The 21385-nt window shown below is 44.8% G+C and overlaps 1 protein-coding gene across 1 annotated transcript in view; it reads left to right on the plus strand.

Annotated features, from left to right (window-relative positions):
• RPIA (ribose 5-phosphate isomerase A) overlaps positions 1-21385 on the plus strand; it is a 33344-nt gene that overhangs the window by 4675 nt on the left and 7284 nt on the right. Inside the window, exons 2-6 of the mRNA XM_003420399.4 lie at positions 420-480; positions 1786-1841; positions 13393-13452; positions 16705-16769; positions 20851-20919. Coding sequence (XP_003420447.1) covers positions 420-480; positions 1786-1841; positions 13393-13452; positions 16705-16769; positions 20851-20919 — 311 coding nt within the window. The remainder of the gene's footprint in view (positions 1-419; positions 481-1785; positions 1842-13392; positions 13453-16704; positions 16770-20850; positions 20920-21385) is intronic.

Genomic DNA, 21385 nt, shown 5'->3' on the forward strand with positions numbered 1-21385 from the left:
CCAGGTTCTATTGCCTTTTCCTCAGGCTTTTCCTTTCTGAGTGCTGCCTGGGGTTGGCCACGAATCTTTCAGCATTCATATGCACCCCATGTCTGTGAGGCACCCCATGTCTGTGAGGCGTGTGCTGTGAGTGGTTAAATCAGTTGTTTTCTTGGTTGGAATGTGAGAAGTGGTGGCATTGGCAGTGTTAGTGTTAGAGGTGAAGGGGGAGGACTCTGCTGATAAATTGCCCACTGGGTACTAGGATAAAGTACGGTGTTGAGGTTCAGAGTTACGTTCCAGTAAGTTGAGCACATACTTACCTTGTCCTGTGTTCATGAATTACAGTTCGTAGAATAATTTTGTAACTCTAGGAAGTGAGCTGAAGAGGGAGTGTTGATATGACATTAATACATTTTGTTTTTCCTCCTCTTTGGCAGAATAACCAAGTGCTGGGAATTGGAAGTGGTTCTACAATTGTCCACGCAGTGCAGCGAATAGGTAAGTTCTTGCTCTGTCTGCTGGACACTGTGGGGTGATGGGGGCTGGGAGGTGGGGGAGGGGGAGAGGGAGGAAGTGGGGCACAGGGCCGGCACCTGGCCAGCTTGGCTCTGCAGTGCAGAGTGGGAAAGGGGCTGCCTGCCTGCCATGAGGTCAGCTGAGTGTATCTGCTCTTCTCTGAAGAGAGGAATCCCTGGGCCTCTTTAACCTGCTTTGCGGGGTGCCCTTGGCTTTGTGGACTTCGTGTAGCTGGAGGGGAGGAGCTGACATAGGTGAGGTCTCAACAGAATTAATCATCGGGGTGTCATGTGTCTGTTCTGTGTTGGGTCCTGGGCCAGGCCCTTCAGAGCCTGTGGGTTTTTCAGGCAATCTTAGGCAAACAGATTGAGGTCAGAGTGGGCGTTGGCCTGTTGGTGACCCTGGAGTGGAGGTGAGGTGAGGCTCCTGTGACTGGTGGCTGGTTCTAGCAGATGCTACCTTCATTCCGATTAGGGTGTCTCAGTGCTTAGGAATTACTACCACTGTGGCTGCTCAACAGGTCTTACTGCCCTACTCCTGTTGGTAAGAACAAAGCCCAGAGGAGAGGCTTGTCTGAATGCTGATCTCAGTTTCTAGATGCCAAAGGGCAGGTCCTGGGAGGCAAAGTCCGGGAACAGTTTGTCCTTGTGGTGTAGACCTGATGCTGGCATGATAAGATGGTTTTTTCCTTAAGTTGTTTTAATAAAGCTTTCTTGAAAAGTACAAATCCAAAATGAGTAAATAAATCCCCTTTTGAACACTTTCAGGGGGCTTACAGGTGGTTTATTATTTTTCACAAAATGCAGAAGTAAAGTTCTAGTTATTCCCTAGAAAAGGCAAAATAAGGTAGTAGCTAAGACTGTGGAGCTAGACTGCCTGGGATTATTCTAGCTCTGCCCTTAACAGCCGTGTGACTAGCAAGTTAATTCACTTCTCTGCCTCAGTTTCCTCGTTTGTAAAATGGGGACAGTAGTCATAACTAGCCTTTTGGGTGGTTAGGATTAAATAAGTTCATATGTACAGAGTTCTGCGGCTGTAGCCAGGCACATGATGGTAGCAAACACTTCACTTTTCCTGTGATGAATCTTCACCTCCTCAGGCTTTTTGTGATGTGAGGGAAGTATGGTCACCAGCTTTTCACCAGGATGGGACACAGATGAAAGGCAGCTACCTGTCAGTGGGAGAGATACCTTTTTCTGACTGTTGGTATCAAATAAACCTTACATGTGATCAGAAAAGTAAAGTGAGGAGAGTGGAAAACCAGCAACGTGGCTTTTGTCTCCACAGCTGAAAGAGTGAAGCAAGAGAATTTGAACCTCGTCTGTATTCCCACCTCCTTCCAGGTATGTCCCGCTTTCTTTTCTGCACTTGTGACATCTGCTGCTTAGCCTCCTGGTTCCCTGAAGACGAGGATGTGTGGCTTAGGCTTGTGCACCAGGATTGCAGGTGAACGAGCCAGAGGCGGGAGAGGAGTTTACTGATTGAGGATTGCTCCTTGGAGATCTGGTTTCAGATTCATTGATTCACTCAGAGAAGTTTTTTTTAGTGTATCTTGTATTAGGTACCATGGACTATGTAGACATGACCACATGGTTTCTATCCTCAAGGAATATTATCCCCATTTAGAGGTGAAAAAACTGAGGCCGAAAGGAATTCAGTGATCTGTCAGTAATGCAAATATAGTATTTCGATGCCATGTCTAATGCTCTTTCACCATAAAGTGGTAGAGGCTGGTGGGGGAAAGCAGTGGAGCCAGTTAAATATAGGGAAAGATGAGGAAAGAGTAGACTCAGGGAAATGGAAGGAAAAAGAGGTGCTCAGTGCAGTTAGAGTTGTCCCCCCTTCCCAAGTATGGCCATTCTGGGAGGGGCTTGTATAATCCAGTCTTGCATCAGACTAATCAAGGTGACCTGAACTGGGAAAGCAGGTTGGACTTGTAGACCGTCCTGCTTCTAGGACTTTGTGGACTCCCTTTTGGAGAGCCAGGTCAGGCCTTAGGAAACCCTGCTGTTGTGGAGGCTGGAGGAGCAGAGGGCTGGCAGCTTGCAGCCAACTCTGGTGAAAGAAATGGGTTAAGGGGCCATGAGTTTCCTTCTAAGCCAGGCGTATGGCCCAACCTCTGACTAGGGCATGGCGGCGGGGACTCCAGGTAGACAGGTAGGGAGTTAGAATAGTGTGTGCTCACAGAGCTTATTTGGTGTTAAGTCTCTGGGGGACCTTGAGTGGGGTAGGTGAACATCCGGGGGGCTGAAGACAATACGGTAATTCCTGCTGCACGCAGTAGAAAATCTGTGATTTTGCATTGGAAATCCTGCTGTCCTAAGTCAGAGTGGCTTGTGGTGGGCTTTCTTGGCTTTTTGGAAAGCTAAGTGTCCAGTTTGTCCAAGTGATTTGATCATCTAGTATTTTACTTCCTAATAAATTTTTTGGTACTGGTTTTTATTTTGAATCAAAGTTATACATACACATGGATTAACGAATCAAACAATTCAGATCTTTTTAAAAAAAAAATTAAAGCACTTTCCCCACTACTATTTCTTGCTCTTAAGAGGGACATACTTTTAACTCTCCTAGTTGATTGGATATTTGCTCCAATGTCTCGGAACTATGTGGTTTTCTTGCCGTTTGTTTTTTCAACTTCAGGTAGTATTTCTCACCCTGAACTGTGGAAGGTGAGCATGTGGTTACCCTTTACCTCCTTGCTCTCACAGTATAGTTACATTTTGATAGGCCATTACTCAGTGTTTGCAGAACCATGATGGCAGATTACAGGTGAACCACGTCAGTGTATTATGGTTATTCTCGCTTACCTGTCCGGTATTTTGTTTTCCCCCAAAGTTAAGTATCTGTTGCCTCGTTTTTTCATTTGCTTGGTGTATACTTCTTACTGATTCAACCCCACACTTTTAGCCAGTTGGAGAAGTCTCAGTTCTCTCAGACACAGTGGTGTTCTATCCCATCAGTTCCACCTTCTTGGAGGAATCTCTGTGGAGCACTGAGATTGGCAGTGGTGTAGGCTGCTGCACTCAGCTGTTGTCATGAGGTCTCCCTTCCCAGGCCAGAAGTATCCTTCTCTGATGTTTTGAATCTCCCTGTTTCTTTATCCTGTTCCTCCATGACCCTCAGCTCCGCCCATCAGTTACCCTTTTGTTTTGTTTCCTTCCTTGTTTTGGTGAAACACATTCTCTAGGTAGTTTCCCAAGTGCATGGGATGCAAATTTGTCGACACTTTGTATGTCTGAAAATGTCTTCATTCTACCCTCCTTTGTAGTCATTTGGCTCGGTAGGGAATTCTGTGTTAAATAATTTGTTTGGAATTTTGAAGGCACTTCTCTGCTGTCTTCTGATTTTCAGTTTTTCTGTTGAGCTTGATGCCATTTTGGTTCTTGATCCTTTGTAAGAAACCTATTTTTTATTCTCTGAATCTTTATAGTGTTATATTATTTTTTGTCTCCAATGTTCCAAAATTTCACCATGATATATCTTGGTGTGGGTTTGTTTTCATTGATTCATTCATCGTGCTGGGCGCTTGCTAGGGTATTTCATTCTGTGAATTCATACTTGTAAAAATGGCTTAGGGGCAGTGTCTGACCTGCTCTAACCCCAGAAGGGGGAAGGAGAACCAAGATAACAGTGCAAGGCTGATTGCCATGAGGCAGAGGCTGGATAAGCCTCCTCTCTGCCACCTTTACTAATTCTGACTCCAATCATCCCTCATACAGCACTCTCTACTTCTCTGCTGAGTTTGATAATTCACTGTAGTGGCCACCTAGAACTCACAGACCATACTGAGGGTTATGGAGTTTATTAGGGAAGTAACAGGTACAATTCAGGCTCAGGAACACTCGGGATACAGTTTTCTCATCAGGACAGCTTCTTCCCAGCGGTGCTTGCAGGCCTGCCTCTTCCTGGCCCTAGGCCTCTCCCCAGAGGCACTCAGCTTTCTCCCTACAGCTCTCTGCTCCTGGCTGTTCTTCCCCAGTGGTGGTAGAGTCCTTCTCTCTGCTCTGGAATTGGCTCTCTTTGAAGGCAAAGCTGATCAATCCCCTTGGTAGGCCACAATTACCCTATCACACAGTCCCGACCCATCACCCTGGTGGAGTTACAAGACCATGCTTAGAAATGCCACGCACGAATGTAATCCACCACAACACTCTTCAATTTGGGGGATTTTTAAAAAATTATTATTTCTTTGCTTTTCTCCCCTACTTTCTCAGGTCTCTCATTCTAGGTCTGCCTTTGGTGTGTGTTTGTGGACCAGCCTACTTTGTCCTTACATTGTGCTTTCTGATAGAGCTTAAGCTTTTTCTTTTTCTAACCCTTTTGTTTAATTTCTAAGAACTTTTTTTCTTTTTTAAAGTAGGATCTCATTCTTGTTTTATAGGTTTAAGATTAAAAAATTTTTCTTTTGTCTTCCTGAAAATATTAATGATAGTTTTTTTTTAAAGACTCTGTGGGCTTTGTTTCCTCAAAGTTGCTTTTCTTTGCTTGTTGGAGGTATAATTTACATAGAGTAAAAATTTACCCTTTTTAGTGTGTAGTTGTGAGTTTTGACAAACACATACAGTACATGTAACAGCCAACACAGTTAAAATATTGTTGGACTGTTTTTATCTTACTTTGTTATATTTATGCTTTTTGTATTCTGGCACTCCTGAGCTGTGTTCTTTTGAAGAGCGGTCTGCTAAGATGCTAATTGAAGCTTCTCAGGAAAAGGGTGCTCTTCACTCGAGGCTTGTCTGCTAAGCTATTACCTTGGTGAACTGGTATCAGCTCCTTTGTCTTTCCTCTGGCTAGTCAGATTTCTCAGAGATGATGGCCGAGCTCCTTTTTGGTATAAGCGTACATGTCTACCCATGTCCTGGGAGCCAAGTGGGTGAAGAAGGCTTGAAGGTGCCAATCAATGTACTGGATGGAAATTTGCACTGAACTCTCTTATTTTTCACTAATATGTTTGTCATAGTTGGGAAAAACGTCCACAACAGTTTGCAGTGTCTTCTTGAATCTGGGCTTGGCCATTTGACTTGTTTTTTTTCCAGTGAGTCATTCAAGCAGAGGCTTGAAAATGGCTTGTGCATTGGGGCTTGGCCCCCTTGCTGCTGGGAACCGTTCGGCACCATGTGGAGCATCCTGCACTGGTCTCCCAGAGGCTGAGAGTCCCCGCGGAGAGCCGTTCCAGCCTTGTGAGTGAGGCCATCCCAGACCAGCTAGCCCAGAGGACTTCCCAGTCAGCCCATGGAATCATCAGAAATAATAAATATTTGCAGTTTTAAGCCACTGAGTTTTGGGTTAGATGCTCTGCAACTGTAGCTCACAGGTACAGTAACCCTGTCCTCAGCTGTGCCTGGCAACCCAGTCCAGAGACGGGTTTTCCCTTCTTCCAGAGAGTAAAGCTGCTCCTCTGGGAGTAGGGGAGAAGACTGGAGGTGTAACAGTTTTTAAATAGCCTTTCAACTGACCTTCCCTTTTTCACTCCCGTTGTCACATCTGCTTCCAGAAGCTCACGGGGCCGCTGATTTCCTGCGTCTTTGGGGGAGGTTCTGTGGTTTGGGTTTGGTTGCTTCTCAGCTTTCTTCAGTTCTGGGTTAGGCTTTGGCTTTCTTAGTTCTGCCATTCACCAACTGCCAACCAGCATCCAGCTGTTAGAAGTTGCTGCTGTTTTCTCCTCGTCTGTTCGCTGTAAGATTTATACCTTTAAGAAAAGAAATTCTTAAGAAAGACTAAGAAGAAAGTTTTAGAGAAGTTTTGGGAGACAGCTGAGCTAAATACAGGTGTTCAAATTGTGATCTTTAACTGAAGTTTGATTCTTTGTTTTTAAGAGGGCATTTTCCTAACCCACCTATGTTTTTATGGTGGTAACTGATAACAGTGTACCCAAATTAGAAATGCTGGCCAGTTCCAGTTAATTAGGTGGAGGAGTCACTGCAAGTTCACAGGGCTTTTTAAAATTCACTTATTCGGGGTTATTGTTTGTTTGTTTTTTAACCTTCAGACCCAAAGTCTTGTGTCAGGTTTAGTCAGAAGGCAATCTGCTGAAATGATGAAAAGGAAATCAAAATATTTCTTACCCTGCTTTTTTCTTTTAATAATTTATTTTTGTTGTTGAAAACATACAGCAATTGTCCTACTTTTAAAATATACTTATTGGATTTAATTTAATTTTTTTTTTTTTTGTAGATTTCTCTTTGTAGATAAAGGCCTTTGGAAGAGGAAAAGAAAAAAAAAAAAAGAAAGAAAGCCAGACCTGATGTAAGCCAAACACAGTGTTCATTGTTCACTCTGGCCTTTAGTCCCACCTCAGTTAGGTGGTCAGAGGGAAAATGCGAAGAGTTTTCAAGTTTTATTGGGAAATTTATGACAAATGGAAGCATTGGCCACATGCCACCATCCCTAATTACAAGAGACATTTGGGGGCCCCAGCAGGAAACTCCGGTGGTGTAGTGGTTAAGAGCTAGGGCTGCTAACCATAAAGGTTGGCAGTTCGAGTCCACCAGGTACTCCTTGGGAACCCTGTGGGGCAGTTCTACTCTGCCCTGTAAGGTTGCTGTGAGTCAGAATCGACTCAGTGGCAATGGGCTTGGGTTGAGAGGTTGCTGTGAGGAGGCATTGCTTCCTGTCTTTTCAGAAGCACAAGCTAATCAGTTGCCCTGTTCCCCGCCTTTTTAAGTGCTCTGACTGGAGGAGGCAGGGAGGTGGTTTGATTCACACCCTCAGGAAGCCTCTTAGCTTGAGATCTGGGGGTCTGGTGTCCAGCAGGTACTGAGTTTAGTCAGGGTCGGGCACCTGGGGCTGGGTTGGTGCTGACCCAGCCAGTGAGGGGCCCCAGGGAGGGCAAATGAGGCACAAGCCATTCATGGATATGTCTCCTCCATGGGCCGTGTGAGAAAGTCCAGACCTTATCTCTGGTCACCAGTCCCTCTGGAGCATCTGGAAGTAGGGACTAGGGCCATTGTTAGGGAGTATGGGATGAGTCCTAATTATATGGTATAAAACACAAGTAATCGATTCTTATTGGCGATAGTAAAGAAGGCATGAAGGAGGCAACGTTGAGATTTGCCTGGAAAATGGAAGAGTGATCTTGGCTTAGAACCTCGTCTTCTCTCCTGCTAAAACTTCAACTACTCAAGGTCTAGGGCAGAATCCCCTCAGGTCTCAGCACAGACTTCTGAACCTGCTCAGTGCTTAATAAATGTTTGTTTTTGTGTATTTTCATACAAGTTATAAATGATAATTACGGGAAGCATTTAGACAGACAGAAGCCAGTGGAGAGGAGAGCCCTGGTGTGCTGGGTGAGGAGGTGTGGAGTGGGGGAGTCTGGTCAAAGGAGGGGGACGGGACAGTTGGGAATTGTTGATGGGAACAGGTTAAAGGGACCCACCCCAGTGGGATTTTATTGTGGGGGGGGGGCGGTAAACATATACACAAGAAAACAGGCCAATTAAAAAACTTTTGCATTTGTAATTCAGGGACATTGATTATATTCTTCAAATTACACAGCCATTCTCGTTATCCTTTTCCAAATTATTCCACCACTGAGTGGGATCTCGAGGGGGTCCAATGTTTGGTTGTCCATCCTCACAGTGGCGACTTACTGAGCACCCCCACATTGTGGATGGGGATGTACAGACCCTGTCCTTGTGTCAGTGCATATTGTCTGTCTGGGGAGATGGGAGAGTCCCGGAGCTTGTAGAAATGAGGAGTGTGGCAGGAGCGTGTCACAGCAGGCCCCCCAGCTGCAGAACACAACTCTTACCTTCCAGGCCTCTCTCAGTGCCAGGCTCTAGGCTAGGCACTGGAACAGGCAGCTGGTGGTGGTGGTGAGAAGACAAAGTTTAGTCAGACATAGTGTTCATTTGTTGTTGTTAGGTGCTGTCGAGTTGGTTCCAACTCATAGCGGCCCTGTGTACAACAGAACAAAACACTGCCCGGTCCTGCACCAACCTCAGAATCATCATGCTTGAGCCCATTGTTGCAGCTCCTTTGTCAGTCCATCTCTTTGAGGGTCTTCCTCTTTTTCACTGACCTCTGCTTTACCAAGCATGATGTCCTTCTCCAGAGACTGGCCCCTATTGATAACATGTCCAAAATATGTGAGATGAAGTCTTGCCATTCTTGCTTCTAAGAAGCATTGTGAATGTACTTCTTCCAAGACAGATTTGTGTGTTCTTCTGGCAGTCTGTGGTATATTCAATATTCTTCGCCAGCATCATAATTCAAAGGCATTGGTTAACTCTCATGCGTATGAGGTGATTGAAAACACAATGGCTTGGGTCAGGCTTACCTTAGTCCTCAAGGTGACGTCTTAGATTTTTAACACTTTAAAGAAGTCCTTTGCAGCAGATTTGCCCAGTGCAATACGTCCTTTGATTTCTTGACTGGTGCTTCCATGGGTGTTAATTGGGGATCCAAGTAAAAGGAAATCCTTGACAACTTCAGTCTTTTCTCAGCTTATCATGATGTTGCTTATTGGTCCAGTTGTGACAATTTTTGTCTTCTTTATGTTAAGGTGATCTCTACTGATATTCATCAGTAAGTGCTTTAAGCCCTCTTCGCTTTCAGCAAGCAAGGCTGTGTTGTCTGAATATGGCAGGTTGTTAATGAGTCTTCCTTGAATTCTGATGCCCCGTTTTTCTTGATATAGCCCAGCTTCTCAGTTCGTTTGCTCAACATACAGATTGAATAAATATGGTGAAAGAATACAGCCCTGATGCACACCATTCCTGACTTTAAACTGCAATATCCCCTTGTTCTGTTTGAACAACTACCTCTTAGTCTATGTACAGGCTCCACATGAGCACAGTTTAACAAACTGACGGACGAGTGGTTGGGTGTTTACTTAAGGTATGTATATTTTTATAGGGATAGAGGTTTTTTGTGCATGGGAAGTGTGTGTATCACTGTCTGTAGTGTCCAACAAAGGAGCCCTGGTGGCCCAGTGGTTAAGTGCTCAGCTGCCAACTGAAAGGTTGGCATTCGAACCCATCAGCCGCTCTGTGGGAGAAAGATGTGGCAGTTGGCTTCTGTAAAGACTACAGACTTGGGTTGGGGCAGCTCTCCTCTGTCCTCTAGGGTTGCTATGAGTCAGAATTGACTCGAGGCAACATGTTAGTGTCCAGCGTGGTGCATGGCTCTTAGTAAATATTCTGTAAGTGTTCATTGAGTGAATTAATGCTGCATTTATGTGCATATTTCTTTCTTTGTTTTAGAAGTGCTTGGTAGAGGAGAAGGTGAGCTAATGTACCTTTTAGAAGGAGAGCCGCCTTCTTGTCCTGGGAGGTGGGGAAGGCTTCCTGGAGAGGATGGCATTTGAGATGGGCACCAGGCTCCAGAGCTCAGGAGGAGGCAGGGCATTTCAGGTGGGGGAGGGAATGCCAAGATCTCAAAGAAGTGTTTTTACAATCGTTATTATTAATAGCATTATTATTTAAGGTGATTTAATTCCATTTATAAGCAAAGGCCACCCCCGTTTTCTTTTTCTTCTACCATTTCCTCTCTTTTCCTTTTCTTCTAGTTCTTTCCCTGGTCCTTAGACAGGACAGGAAAGCAGAAGACTGTGCTTCTGGTCCTTGCTGTTAATTCCTCCCTGCAAATTCCCTGGGCATCCGTTCCTTCCTTGTAACCAGTCTGTGCTGGGGCTCCTTCCAGATCTAACTCAGGATTGATTATTTACCCAGCTGTTGGCTCAATATGATGATAACTGCAGAGGGGTGTCCCTGGGTGGCGCGAAGCGCTCCTCTGCTAACCTAAAGGTTGGTGGCTCAAACCCACCCAGTGGCATCACGGAAGAAAGGCCTGGCACTCTGCTGTAAATGACCACAGCCAACAAACCCAATGGAACCATTTACTCTGTAGTACATGGGATCACTATGAGTTGGAATTGACTTGATGGCAACAGGTTTGGTTTGTACGGGGGTAGAGGATTACTGGAGAATATAAAATGTGTTCTCTCACTTTGATTACAGTGTAAATGGGCTAATAGGACATCTTTGTAAAACAGTAATACCTACCACCAAGTGGCGCAAGCAGTCCTGAACTTAATAAACGTTATCTTAACCTAAAAGGATATATTTGCACAGGATTTTTCATAGAAGTCACGTTAGAACAGTTTCTTGACTTCCAGTTTTTACATAAGTGTGTACACAGTTCAGTATTGTTCCTAACAGGTACAAAGTTAATAGGAAATTGTAGTGCATTTCAAAGTTTTATTCACCATCATACGATATCACACGAAACTATATGAATTTATATAACACTTTCTGTATAGATATCTGTTTCTATAGAACAGATTATCCCAAAAGTTAGCAGCTTAAAACAACACGCATATTAGCTCACGTAGTTTCTGGAGGCCAGGAATCTGGAGAAATTTAGCTGGGTGGTTCCGCTTTGGGCCTCCCATGAGGTTGCAGTTAAGCTGTTGGCCAAGGCCGCAGTCATCCAAGACAGCTGTGGTTGAAGGATCTACTTCCAAGCCCACTCATGTGGCTGTTTGCAGGCCTCAGCTCTGCACAGGCTGGTGGGTAAGAGCATCACTCAGTCACCACATGGACCTTTTCCCAGGCTGTCTCAGTGGCCTAAGGACTTGGCTGCTGGTCTTTCCCAGAGATTGGTCATGCACGCAGCAGGACTGTCTCTCTCCCCTCACCAGGCCGATGCCACATTTGCATCTCAGAGGTGTCTGGTCGCACAGCCAGCCCGTGTGAGGGGGTTGCACAAGGTTGCAAAGACCAGGAGGGTAGGGGTCACTAGGGGCCATCCTGGAGGCTGCTACCATGCCTTCCTCAGCATCCGGAGGTAGAGGATGGCTTCTCTAGTACTACTTCTGAGCAATCTAGGCTCTGAAAAGTATTCCAGTAATACCATTTTTATTGTTTCTCCATTTCATTATATATTTTTCTTAAGTAAGAATCAAAATCTTTAATGTCATTATTTTTAATTTGAACATGTTTTTTTGTCACCATTTTGTTTTAGCATTTTATTAGGAAATTTCAAATTCAGAAGAGGATAAAGAACAGTATAATGAACTTCCATGTATCCATCACCCATCTTCATCAGTTACCGATTCATGGCTGATCTTGTTTCATCTGTTCCCTGTTTCCTTCCACGTTTGTTATTTTGAAACAAATCCCAGGCATAATTTCATTTCATTGTATGTATTTCATTGTGTTTCTCTGAAAAATAGGAAATCGTTTTGAGATAGGAAAGAAATAGGCAGGGAGCCTGGCAACTTGCGACTTACTTACAATCCTATGTGTTTGGCTAATACAAAACCTCCATCCTGGAATGTGTGATAAGAACAAACAGTGTTCTCTGTTTTAAGATGTTCTTTTCAGAAGGACTAGCCAGATCTGGTCCCTGGAGCATGTGTAGATATCCGCAAGGTGACTCGAGACAGGAATTGAACCGGCACCACGGGAGGGACTGCGCAGGTGCGACATCCCATAATATGTCCTGCTACGAATCCCAGAAGCCTCTGGGACAGGAGCTGTCTTAAAGCAATCTTAGAAAGCTGCTGCGCATGCACTGTAGTGAACAAATCCCCGCCTACACAGGCCACTTCCTGGAAAACCCCGCCTGTGCCCATGAGTAAGCGTAGATCTTTTCCTGCTCAAAAACCTTTAAAAACCCATGCAAATCCTTTGTTCTGGGAGACGGGTAAGCATTGCCTGGGCTGTCCTCTGCTTAGGCTGTCCTTGTCTCAGCTTGCAAGCCCTTTTAATAAAGCTTTGCTCATGTGGAAAATTTTCCGTGCCTTACCTGTTCATTCTTGACCAGTGAGAAGCAAGAACCTTATTCAATTAAAGGCATAGAGGCACAGGCAACAATTTAAATGTCGTAACAGTACTAAAGAAATGAACGCTATTCCTTAACAGCATCACATACCCAGTGTTCACATTTATCCTGTCGTATTATCTTTTAAAAATATTTTTTCCGACTTGTTTGAGTCAGGATCCAAGTAAGGCCCATACATTGTAAATTTCAGGGTCCTTGTGTTTTATTCCTAGAGTTCTCGGCTTTGGGATTAGGAGGTTGGCATCTGTCATTTCACCCTTCTGCACTGTTATACAGACGAGAAAACTTGCCAAGGGTCATACTTTTCATCTCTGGGCTCTCCTGCACATCATAAGCAATGACATGAACACCAAACCTCACCAATTTGACTTGGCTGGTCAAACGTGAAAGTTCATGGTGCCTTTATTCTAGCTAAGACTCCCGCCTGGGGCCCTGTAATGGTTTGTCAGCCTGTTTAAAAGGTTAACTTTGAGATGTGTCTGTAAAGTAAGTGGGGCTGACTTTTTTCACAAGCATCCTGGTCTGGCACTCTCTTCCGCCCTAACCTTGCTCAGAACTTTTGTTCAGTTTTATCATTGCCTTTTTGGGAGAAGATTTGCTGAATTCCTCACTTTGCCATTCCGGAAGTCCAGCCTCCGTCTTTTTTTTGACTGTATATATTCTTTGTGAATTTTTACTTAACAGTATAATCTGGAAATCACTTCATATCAATGTATAGAGATTTTCCTCAGCCTTTTCTCATATCATTGGAGTTTTAAAAAAGCTTTGCTAATCTTTTGTGAATTTTGTACTCTTTTTTTTTTAATACTTGTATTACCACTCTAGAGGCCCATGGCACTGACTTGAGTAGGAGGTCACTGAGGAGGAGCTCTTAGCATTGAAACGGAGCCTTCACCATGTGGTGTTTGCCTCCTTGCAGCTCCCAGGCTTCATTAGCAGTTGGCATTCATGGGGCTCGCTCTCCTACGTTTTGGTGGGCCAGATTTGGGAGGGAGCCCGACTCAGGACTCAGTTCTTGAAACGTAAACCCCAAAGAATTCTGATTGTTCTCAGCATGTGCTCAGAGTAAGTGATTATGGGTGCTTTCTTTTGTGTCCCCTGCAGGCCCGTCAGCTCATCTTGCAATATGGCTTAACCCTTAGTGACCTGGACCGACACCCAGAGGTAAGAGAGTTAGGCTGCTGTGTCCTTCTGACTCTTGAGAATATATACAGCAAAACATACACCGATTAAGCAGTTTCTACATGTGCAGTTTAGTCACACTGATTACATTCTTCGAGTTGTGCAACCTTTCTTACCCTCCTTTTCTGAGTTGTTCCTCCATCAATATCAACTCACTCCCCTCTAAGGTTCCTATTTAATCTTTTAAGTTGCTGTTGTCCATTTGATCCCATATAGATCTTAAAAGAGCGTGATGTTCAAGGCAGACCTTTTTTACTAGTTAGCTAAACTATAGTTTTAAGATGATTTCAGGGGATATTTTTGGCTTAAGGTTTAAAGATTATCCCAGGACAGTAGTTTCAGGGGTTCATCCAACCTCCATGGCTCCAGAAAGTCTAGAGTCCATGAGATTTTAATATTCTATTCTGCATCTTCCCCCTTTTGATCAGGATTCTTCTATGGAATCTTTGATCAAAATGTTCAGTAATGGTAGCCGGGCACCATCCAGTTCTTCTGGTCGCATAGCAAAGGAGGCAGTTGTTCATGGAGGCAGTTAGTCACATTTTCGTATCCTCCTCCAATTCCTGACTCTCCCCCTTCCTCTGTTGCTCCAGGTGAATAGAAACCAGTTGTTGTGCCATCGATGGCAGCTTGCAAGCTTTTAAGACCCCAGGCACTATGCAACGAACTAGGAGGGAGAATAGAAGCACTAAGCACATTATTAGCTCAGTTACTGGGGTGTCCCATGAAACCATGATCCTAAACCTCCAAACCAGATACCACCATGAGGATTTTGGTAGTACATAAGCAGCCTCACCAGTTGCTTTTTTTTTTTTTTTCTTTTGTCGTTGTAAATACATCCATCATACAGCTTTTCCTGATTCAACTTCTTACAGGTGTACAACTTATTGACAGCAAATGAAATAATCAGCTGTGTAACCCTACCCTTAATGTGATTTTTCCCTCACCGGTAATCCTCCCTTTCCCCCTCCCTCCTGCCCTTGGCAACCACTGATAAACTTTGGTCTTTGTACTTTGCCTTTTCTTGTCTTTTTATATAAGTGAGGTCATACAATATTTGTCCTTTTGTGATTAACGTATTTTACTCACATAATGTCTTCAAGCTCCATCCATATTGTAGCATGTATCAAGACTTCATTTCTCCTACTGGCTGAACTGACTCTTTTTATGGCTGTCACTTGCATATTAGGTGTCTCACTTGGTCTAGGTAAAAGGTCCTTGAGTCATACTAGCACTTCCCTTGGGCCCTGAGTACTAACTGTGGCTGAGGTCACAGAGGGAGAGGTGCCTAGTCCCAGTACATGCCCCGAGCACCCAGTATGAGCACAGTGAAGGGAACTGGACGAGATTAAGGCTGCACCCAGGGTTTCCTGAGAGCTGGCCCATGGAGCTTCCCACTAAGTGGAAATAAGAAATTGAAGAGGTAGCCAGAGATATTTGAAAAACTAAAATTAAGTTTGTGGTAAAAGCTGTTAAACACATGGGCAGTCCAGAGGCGATGAAGTTGATGAGGGTGAGCAGTGTCTCTCATGGTCATAAAAAATAGCCAACATTTACTGAGCCTTTCCTGTGCACCAGGTCTGTGCTAAGCACGGTACCTGTATTAACCTATTGAATCTCCAGCAATCTTCAGGTGGGTGCCATTATTATTCTGTTTTACAGATTTGAAAAAGGCACATTTGCCTGAGGCCACGCTGTTTGTAAGTGGCAGAGCTGGATCTGAACATCCCATTCTGGACTGTTAGTAGTTAGAAGGAAGAAGTAAAGTTTAAGCTGAGCTCTGAAGGCCAGGGGAGAACATGCCGGGGGGGAGGCGGATGGGAGTTATTGGAGCGGTTCCAGGCAGGCAGGTGGGCATTTGTGGACAGAGCCCAGACTGCCGGGGGCGATAAGGACAGACTGGGTGGGATTCATTGGTGCGCAGGTTCAGGGGGGTGCAAGGTTGGATTGGGAGTGGGGGCTCAGTATGGCAGCTGGAAAACCAGGCTAGAGGGTCTGGATTTGAGCCAGGAAAGAGTTAACCATGTTGCTATGGCTAAGAAAGGGTTTCTAGGAAACCTGGAGAGACAGAGCCACCTGGAAAGACAGAGCCGGCTGTAGGTTGAATCAGTTGTTCAGTGACTGTTAGGAGAATGGTTTGGCCTGAAGCCCAGACGGAAAAGGTGCCCCTTGCCTTCCAGGCCCTGGAGAGTTGCCACAGCTCATCCTGGCCCTGGGCTTCGTGCAGGAGGGGGAGGAGCAAAGAGGGCTGTGACTTCACACAAAGCCCAGAATCCAGGGAAGGATGGAAACAAGGTTGTCGCTGTGAAAACTTGTAGATTTCATACCTGTGCCACTCCAGCCACTCAGCAGCTTCTGAGTAACTGCAGCTTAGACGGGAATTTGCACGGAGGTTTTTTATGCTGTTTTAAAAAACTGTGCTTGTGGCTCCTGCTTCGCCCACCCGTGCAGAGTACCGGGAGTGATGAGAAGTACATAACTTCCTTGACTTTAGGATAAATGAACCCGTTTCCCCTGGGATCGCTTTTGGGCTGGCAGTGGAGCTTTCCAACAGGGAGTGGGGGAGGCCAGACAGGTGTTTTGGTGGGATCATACTGGGGATGGCTCAGGTGATTTCCAGCTCAGGATCACCTCAAATGTGTGTCAACTTCTTTACATATCTTTTTGCTAGGGTTGGGTCCACCTTAAGTTAGCTATGTTTTTGACCACGTTCGTTCAGAGACTCCCGAATCAGTGTTTCGCAGCCTTTGTTTTGTTTTTTTTTTTTAAGTGGTCCCCCACCCCCATGAAATTCTGTTATCACAGACATACTGTGTGTCTATTTATGTACTTGTGGCCAGAAATCATTGAAATATCGAAGTTTTTTTTACTCCTCCGAGACCCACTTTTTGTGCCCGTCGGAGATGATATCACCCACGTTGAGAATGCATACGCGACATAATTCCAGCTTCCCTATAGTGGACGTCAGTGAGATAAGGGAGTGCAGTGTTGTGGGTAGAGCTGCTGCTAGCTCTGAATCCCAGGTCCTGCCCTTGCTTTCCTGGCTCCCTAGTGGAGCTGCTTAACCTCTTGGAGCCTCAGTTTCCCGATCAGTTAAACAGGATAACCATACCTACCTACTAACTAGTAAGGCTCTTGAGGATCTCTTGAGTTACTGCATGTCAAAGCTTAGCACAGAGCCTCCCCTCGAGAGGCCCTTAGTGACTTTTCTGTCTTTCCTTCCCCCCAACACAGATTGACCTTGCCATCGATGGTGCTGATGAAGTAGATGCTGACCTCAATCTTATCAAGGGTGGTGGGTGAGTGTTGTGAGGACTTTCTTGCTAAAGGATGTCTGCCAGTCAATCCTTAGGAAAGAAAACTGGAGTATAGAATAAACACATTACTGTGATGATGTTTGTGAGCTTGTCTTCTACTAGAACATTGTTAGCATCTGGCCTTAGAGCCAGGGTGGCACTTCTGGTCGTTAGCAGTGACCTGGTGACTAGAAGCCTGGAGCTCTTAATGGGTTCTTTGTCTATCTCCACAGTCTTCTATTTACTTGTACTTCAGTCTCAGTCAGTGAAGCAGGCAAGGTGTCACCCAGGAAGTGGGGGAGACTGTGCTAAAGTGGAACATGCCACCTGTGTGAGGGAAAGTCACTGTTCTGCTCCAGCTGATTCACACTTTAAGAACTGTACAGACTAAACCAGACATATCACTGGGCTGGATTAGATCTGTGGGCACTAGTGTGTGGTCATTGCTTTAAAGCTGCATGCAGTTAGGAATGCATTTATTCATATGGAAAACATTTATTGTGATTTAGGTGAGAGTTTACAGAGCAGATTAGTTTCTCAATAAACAGTTAATACACAAATTGTTTTGTGGCATTGGTTGCCAACCCTGCAATGTCTCAAACTCTCCCCTTCACCCCAAGTTTCGTGGTTCCATTTGTCCAGTTTTCCTGTCCCTGACTTCTCATCTTTGCTTGTGGGCTGGTATGCCCACTAGTCCCTTATACACGATGGAACTATGAAGCACGTGCCTCGTGTGTTATCGTTGGCCCTGTAGACCTGTCTAACCTTTAGCTGAAGGGTGAACCTCAGGAATGACTTCATTACTGAATTAAAAGGGTATCCAGGGGCTATACTCTTGGAGTTTCTTCAGTCTCTGTCAGACCATCAAGCCTGGTCTTTTTTGGTGTGTGTGTGTGAATTTGAATTTTGTTCTGCGTTTTTCTTTCGCTCTGTCTGGGGCCCTTTATTGTGATCCCTACCAGAGCAGCTGGTGGTGGTAACCAGGCACCATCTATTTGTTCTGGCCTCAGTCTGGTGGAGGGTGTGATAGTTGTGGTCCATTAGTCCTTTGGACTAATCTTTTCCTTGTGTCTTTGGTCTTCTTTATTCTCCTTTGCTCCAGCTGTATTGGAACCAGTAGATACGTCTTAGATGGCCGGTCAGAGGATTTTAAGACCCCAGTTGCTACTCACCACAGGTTAGAGGATTTTAAGACCCCAGTTGCTATTCACCACAGGTCAGAGGATTTTAAGACCCCAGTTGCTATTCACCACAGTTGGATATAAAACATTTTCTTTATAGGCTATGTTATGCCAATCAAGCTAGATATCCCCTGAGACCACGTTCCCCAGCCCTCAGCCCAGTAGCTTGATCTGTCAGGGCGTTTGGATGTATCTCTGAAGCTATGACTTTCCCTAAGCAAGTTGTGCTGACTTCCCCAATATTGTGTGCTGTCTTACCTTTCACCAAAGTTACCACTTATCCACTACCTAGTTAGTATTTTTTCCTCCCCCACCTCTCCCCTCCCTCTTAACCACTGAAGATGGTTCCTTTCTGTGTGGAAACATTTTCATCTGTTTTTATAATAGTGGTCTCATACAGTATTTGTCCTTTTGTGGTTGACTTATTACACAGCATAATGCCCTCCAGATTCATCCATGCTGTGAGGGGTTTCACAGATTATTCTTCATCATTGTGTAGTATTCCATTGCGTGTATGTACCATAGTTTGTTTACCCATTCATCTGTTGATAGGCCCTTAGGTTGTTTCCATCTTTTTGCTATTGTGACTAATGCTGCAGGGAATATGGGTGTGCATGTGTCTGTTCGTGTGACGGCTCTTATTTCTCTACGATGTGTTCCTAGGAGTAAGATTGCTGGATCATGTGGTATTTCTATGTCTAGCCTTTCGAGGAAGTGCCATGTCGTTTTCCAGAATGATGGTACCATTTTGCATTCCCACCAGCAATGTGTAAGAGTTCCAGTATCCCAGCAACCTCCACAATGTTTATTTTCTGTTTTTGTGATTTGTGCCAGTAATGTTAGGTGAGATGGTATCTCATTGTAGTTTTGATTTGCATTTTTCTAATGGCTAATGATAGCGAGCATTTCCCCTGTATCTGTTAGCGGCCTGAATGCCTTCTTTGATGAAGTGTCTATTCATATCCTTTGCCCATATTTTAATTGGCTCATTTGTCTTTTTGTTGTAGAGGTGTTGGATTTTCCTGTAGATTTTAGAAATTAGATCTTTGTCGAATATGTCACAACCAAGAATTTTTTTCCAGTCTGTAGGTTGTCTTTTTACTCCTTTGATGAAGTCTTTTGATGAGTGTAAGTATTTAATTTTTAAAAGATCCCATTTATCTAACTTATCTTCTGGTGCTTCTGTATTGTTAATTATGGTTTGTATGCTGTTTATACTGTGTGTTAGGGCCTCTAGTGTTGACCCTATTCTTTCTTCCATGATGTTTATAGTTTTTGGTTTTATATTTAGGTCTTTGATCCATTTTGAGTTAGTTTTTTGTGTGTGATGTCAGGTATGGGTCCTGACTGATTTTTTTACAGATGGACATCCAGTTTTGCCAGCACCATTTTTTAAAAAGACTGTCTTTTCCCCATTTTATGGACTTTGGGCCTTCGTCAAAGATCAGGTGACCTTACGTGGATAGATTTATGTCAGGGTTCTCGATTCTGTTCCATTGGTCAGTGTATCTGTCGCTGTACCAGTACCAGGCTGTTTTGGCTGCTATAGCTGTGGAGTCTGAGGTCAGGTAATGCAAGGCCTCCTACTTTGTTCTCTTTCTTCAGTAGTGCTTTACGTCTTGGGGCCTCTTTCCTTTCATATAAAGTTAATAATGAGTTTTTCCATCTTGTTTAAGAATGCTGTTGTTATTCGGGTCGGAATTGCCGTGCGGAAGAGAGGGTGGGAGAGGGGTGGAAGGCAGTGGCAGAAGGGGCTAGATGAAGGAGGGCAATAGGGTGGGTTGGTACTCTGGTTCCTGGCAGTCAGGTTGCCGGGATGGGACGGTTACAGCTGTTGTTCACTAGAGGGGTGGGGGCTGCAGGAGCATGCTCCTGTGTTTATGGGGTGAGAGAGTCTGGGCTTCTCCTTGAGTTGCAGCCAGCAAACGTGGTGTTAACTAGCCCTGGGTATGTCTGCACCCTACCTCTATCTCCTCTTGGGAATTCCCTGGAGGTGCCTTTCTGCATGTGGGGTTGTTGACTTTTTTCCAAAATGGCAACACTGAGTCATGCCGTTTGGTCAGGAACCCCCACTCCATATCTCTGTTCCTTCCCTGTTTTCTATCAGTTTCTTCTTTTCCTTAGTGAATTCCAATCTAATACTTCATCTCTTCATTTAAGGTTCAGGGTTCCAGGATTGACGGCGATATTTGCTTTACTTGGTTTTTCAGGTCTTTGTTGCAGCAGGATGGCTTAGTGCATCTGACTAGTCTGCCATCTTGGCTTCACCTCTGTTGAGTGTTTCTTAATTGCTGGATTTGGGGGGATTGGTGAATTGAAAAGGTGAAGTCCTGTTGGTTCTTATAATCAAGCAGACCTCTGAGTGACTTGAATTTTTTTTTTCCAGTCCCTTTATTGTTTATAGGATATTTTCATATTTATTATTAATCTTCCAGATGGCAGTTGTTAAATAACTCAGCCAGTAAGTAGCAGGGTTAGGCCTGGGCCCGGATCTCCTGACTCAGGGTCCAGCACGCTCCACCTCGTCACCATGACTATCAGATAGCTGATAGGACAAACTTCTCTTGACTCCCCAAGTGATAGACGCTTCCATTCTTGCCATGTCCAGATGACCGCTCCCTACACACAGGGCTTCCTCTTGGATGTGTCACGGATCGGTTTATGGCTGGCCTGACTGGGAACCGTTGTCCAGTTTCTAGGTCTCCTGGGTACAGGCCAACCTTGCTGTAGTCCATTTAATAGAAGCAGCATGATGGGGCTGGGGATATCCCTTTAAATGTAAAAAGTTAAATTTCTCTTTAAGTGCCAGAATTGAGCTGATTTGGATCTCCTGTATCTGACCTTAGTTTCCAAATTGAGTTTTTTTCTTAATCCTGTGTTCATTTGCTTCTTCCCATTCTCAGAGGCTGCCTGACCCAGGAGAAGATTGTGGCTGGCTACGCCAGCTGCTTCATCGTGATCGCCGATTTCAGGTACGGCGTCCGGTGTTCTGAACTGCCTACAGAGGAGATAGACTGGGCCCCAGGCCCCATCCCCATTTTAGAGAGGAGGAAATAAAGAAATGGAGGAACTACCTGACTTTTTGAGATCTTGAGGACTGGTGGCTGGACTTGGGGCAGCGTCTAGGATGATTTACGTACTGCTTTTATGCTGAAGGTAGATACTGCTAATTGATCACATCACTCTGGAACCTCAACTCTTTCATATGCACTTTAGAAGGGGATGGAGACAGCTGCTGCTCCTGTTAGCAGCATGCCTTCATGTCACTTGTTTGATCCTCACAGGGATCCTGAGAGAAAGCAGGGCAAGCCGAACTCAGGAGCAGTGACTCAGCCTGGCTTCCTCTGAGGTCAGGGTTTGCCACATGGACTTGTCTTGTGGGCACTCTTTGACCAGGCATCTGGTAGATGACACTTGTGTTGAGCATGTTAATTAAAA

The sequence above is a fragment of the Loxodonta africana genome, chromosome 15, assembly GCF_030014295.1.
Source record: "Loxodonta africana isolate mLoxAfr1 chromosome 15, mLoxAfr1.hap2, whole genome shotgun sequence".
NCBI classification, from domain to species: Eukaryota; Metazoa; Chordata; class Mammalia; order Proboscidea; family Elephantidae; genus Loxodonta; species Loxodonta africana.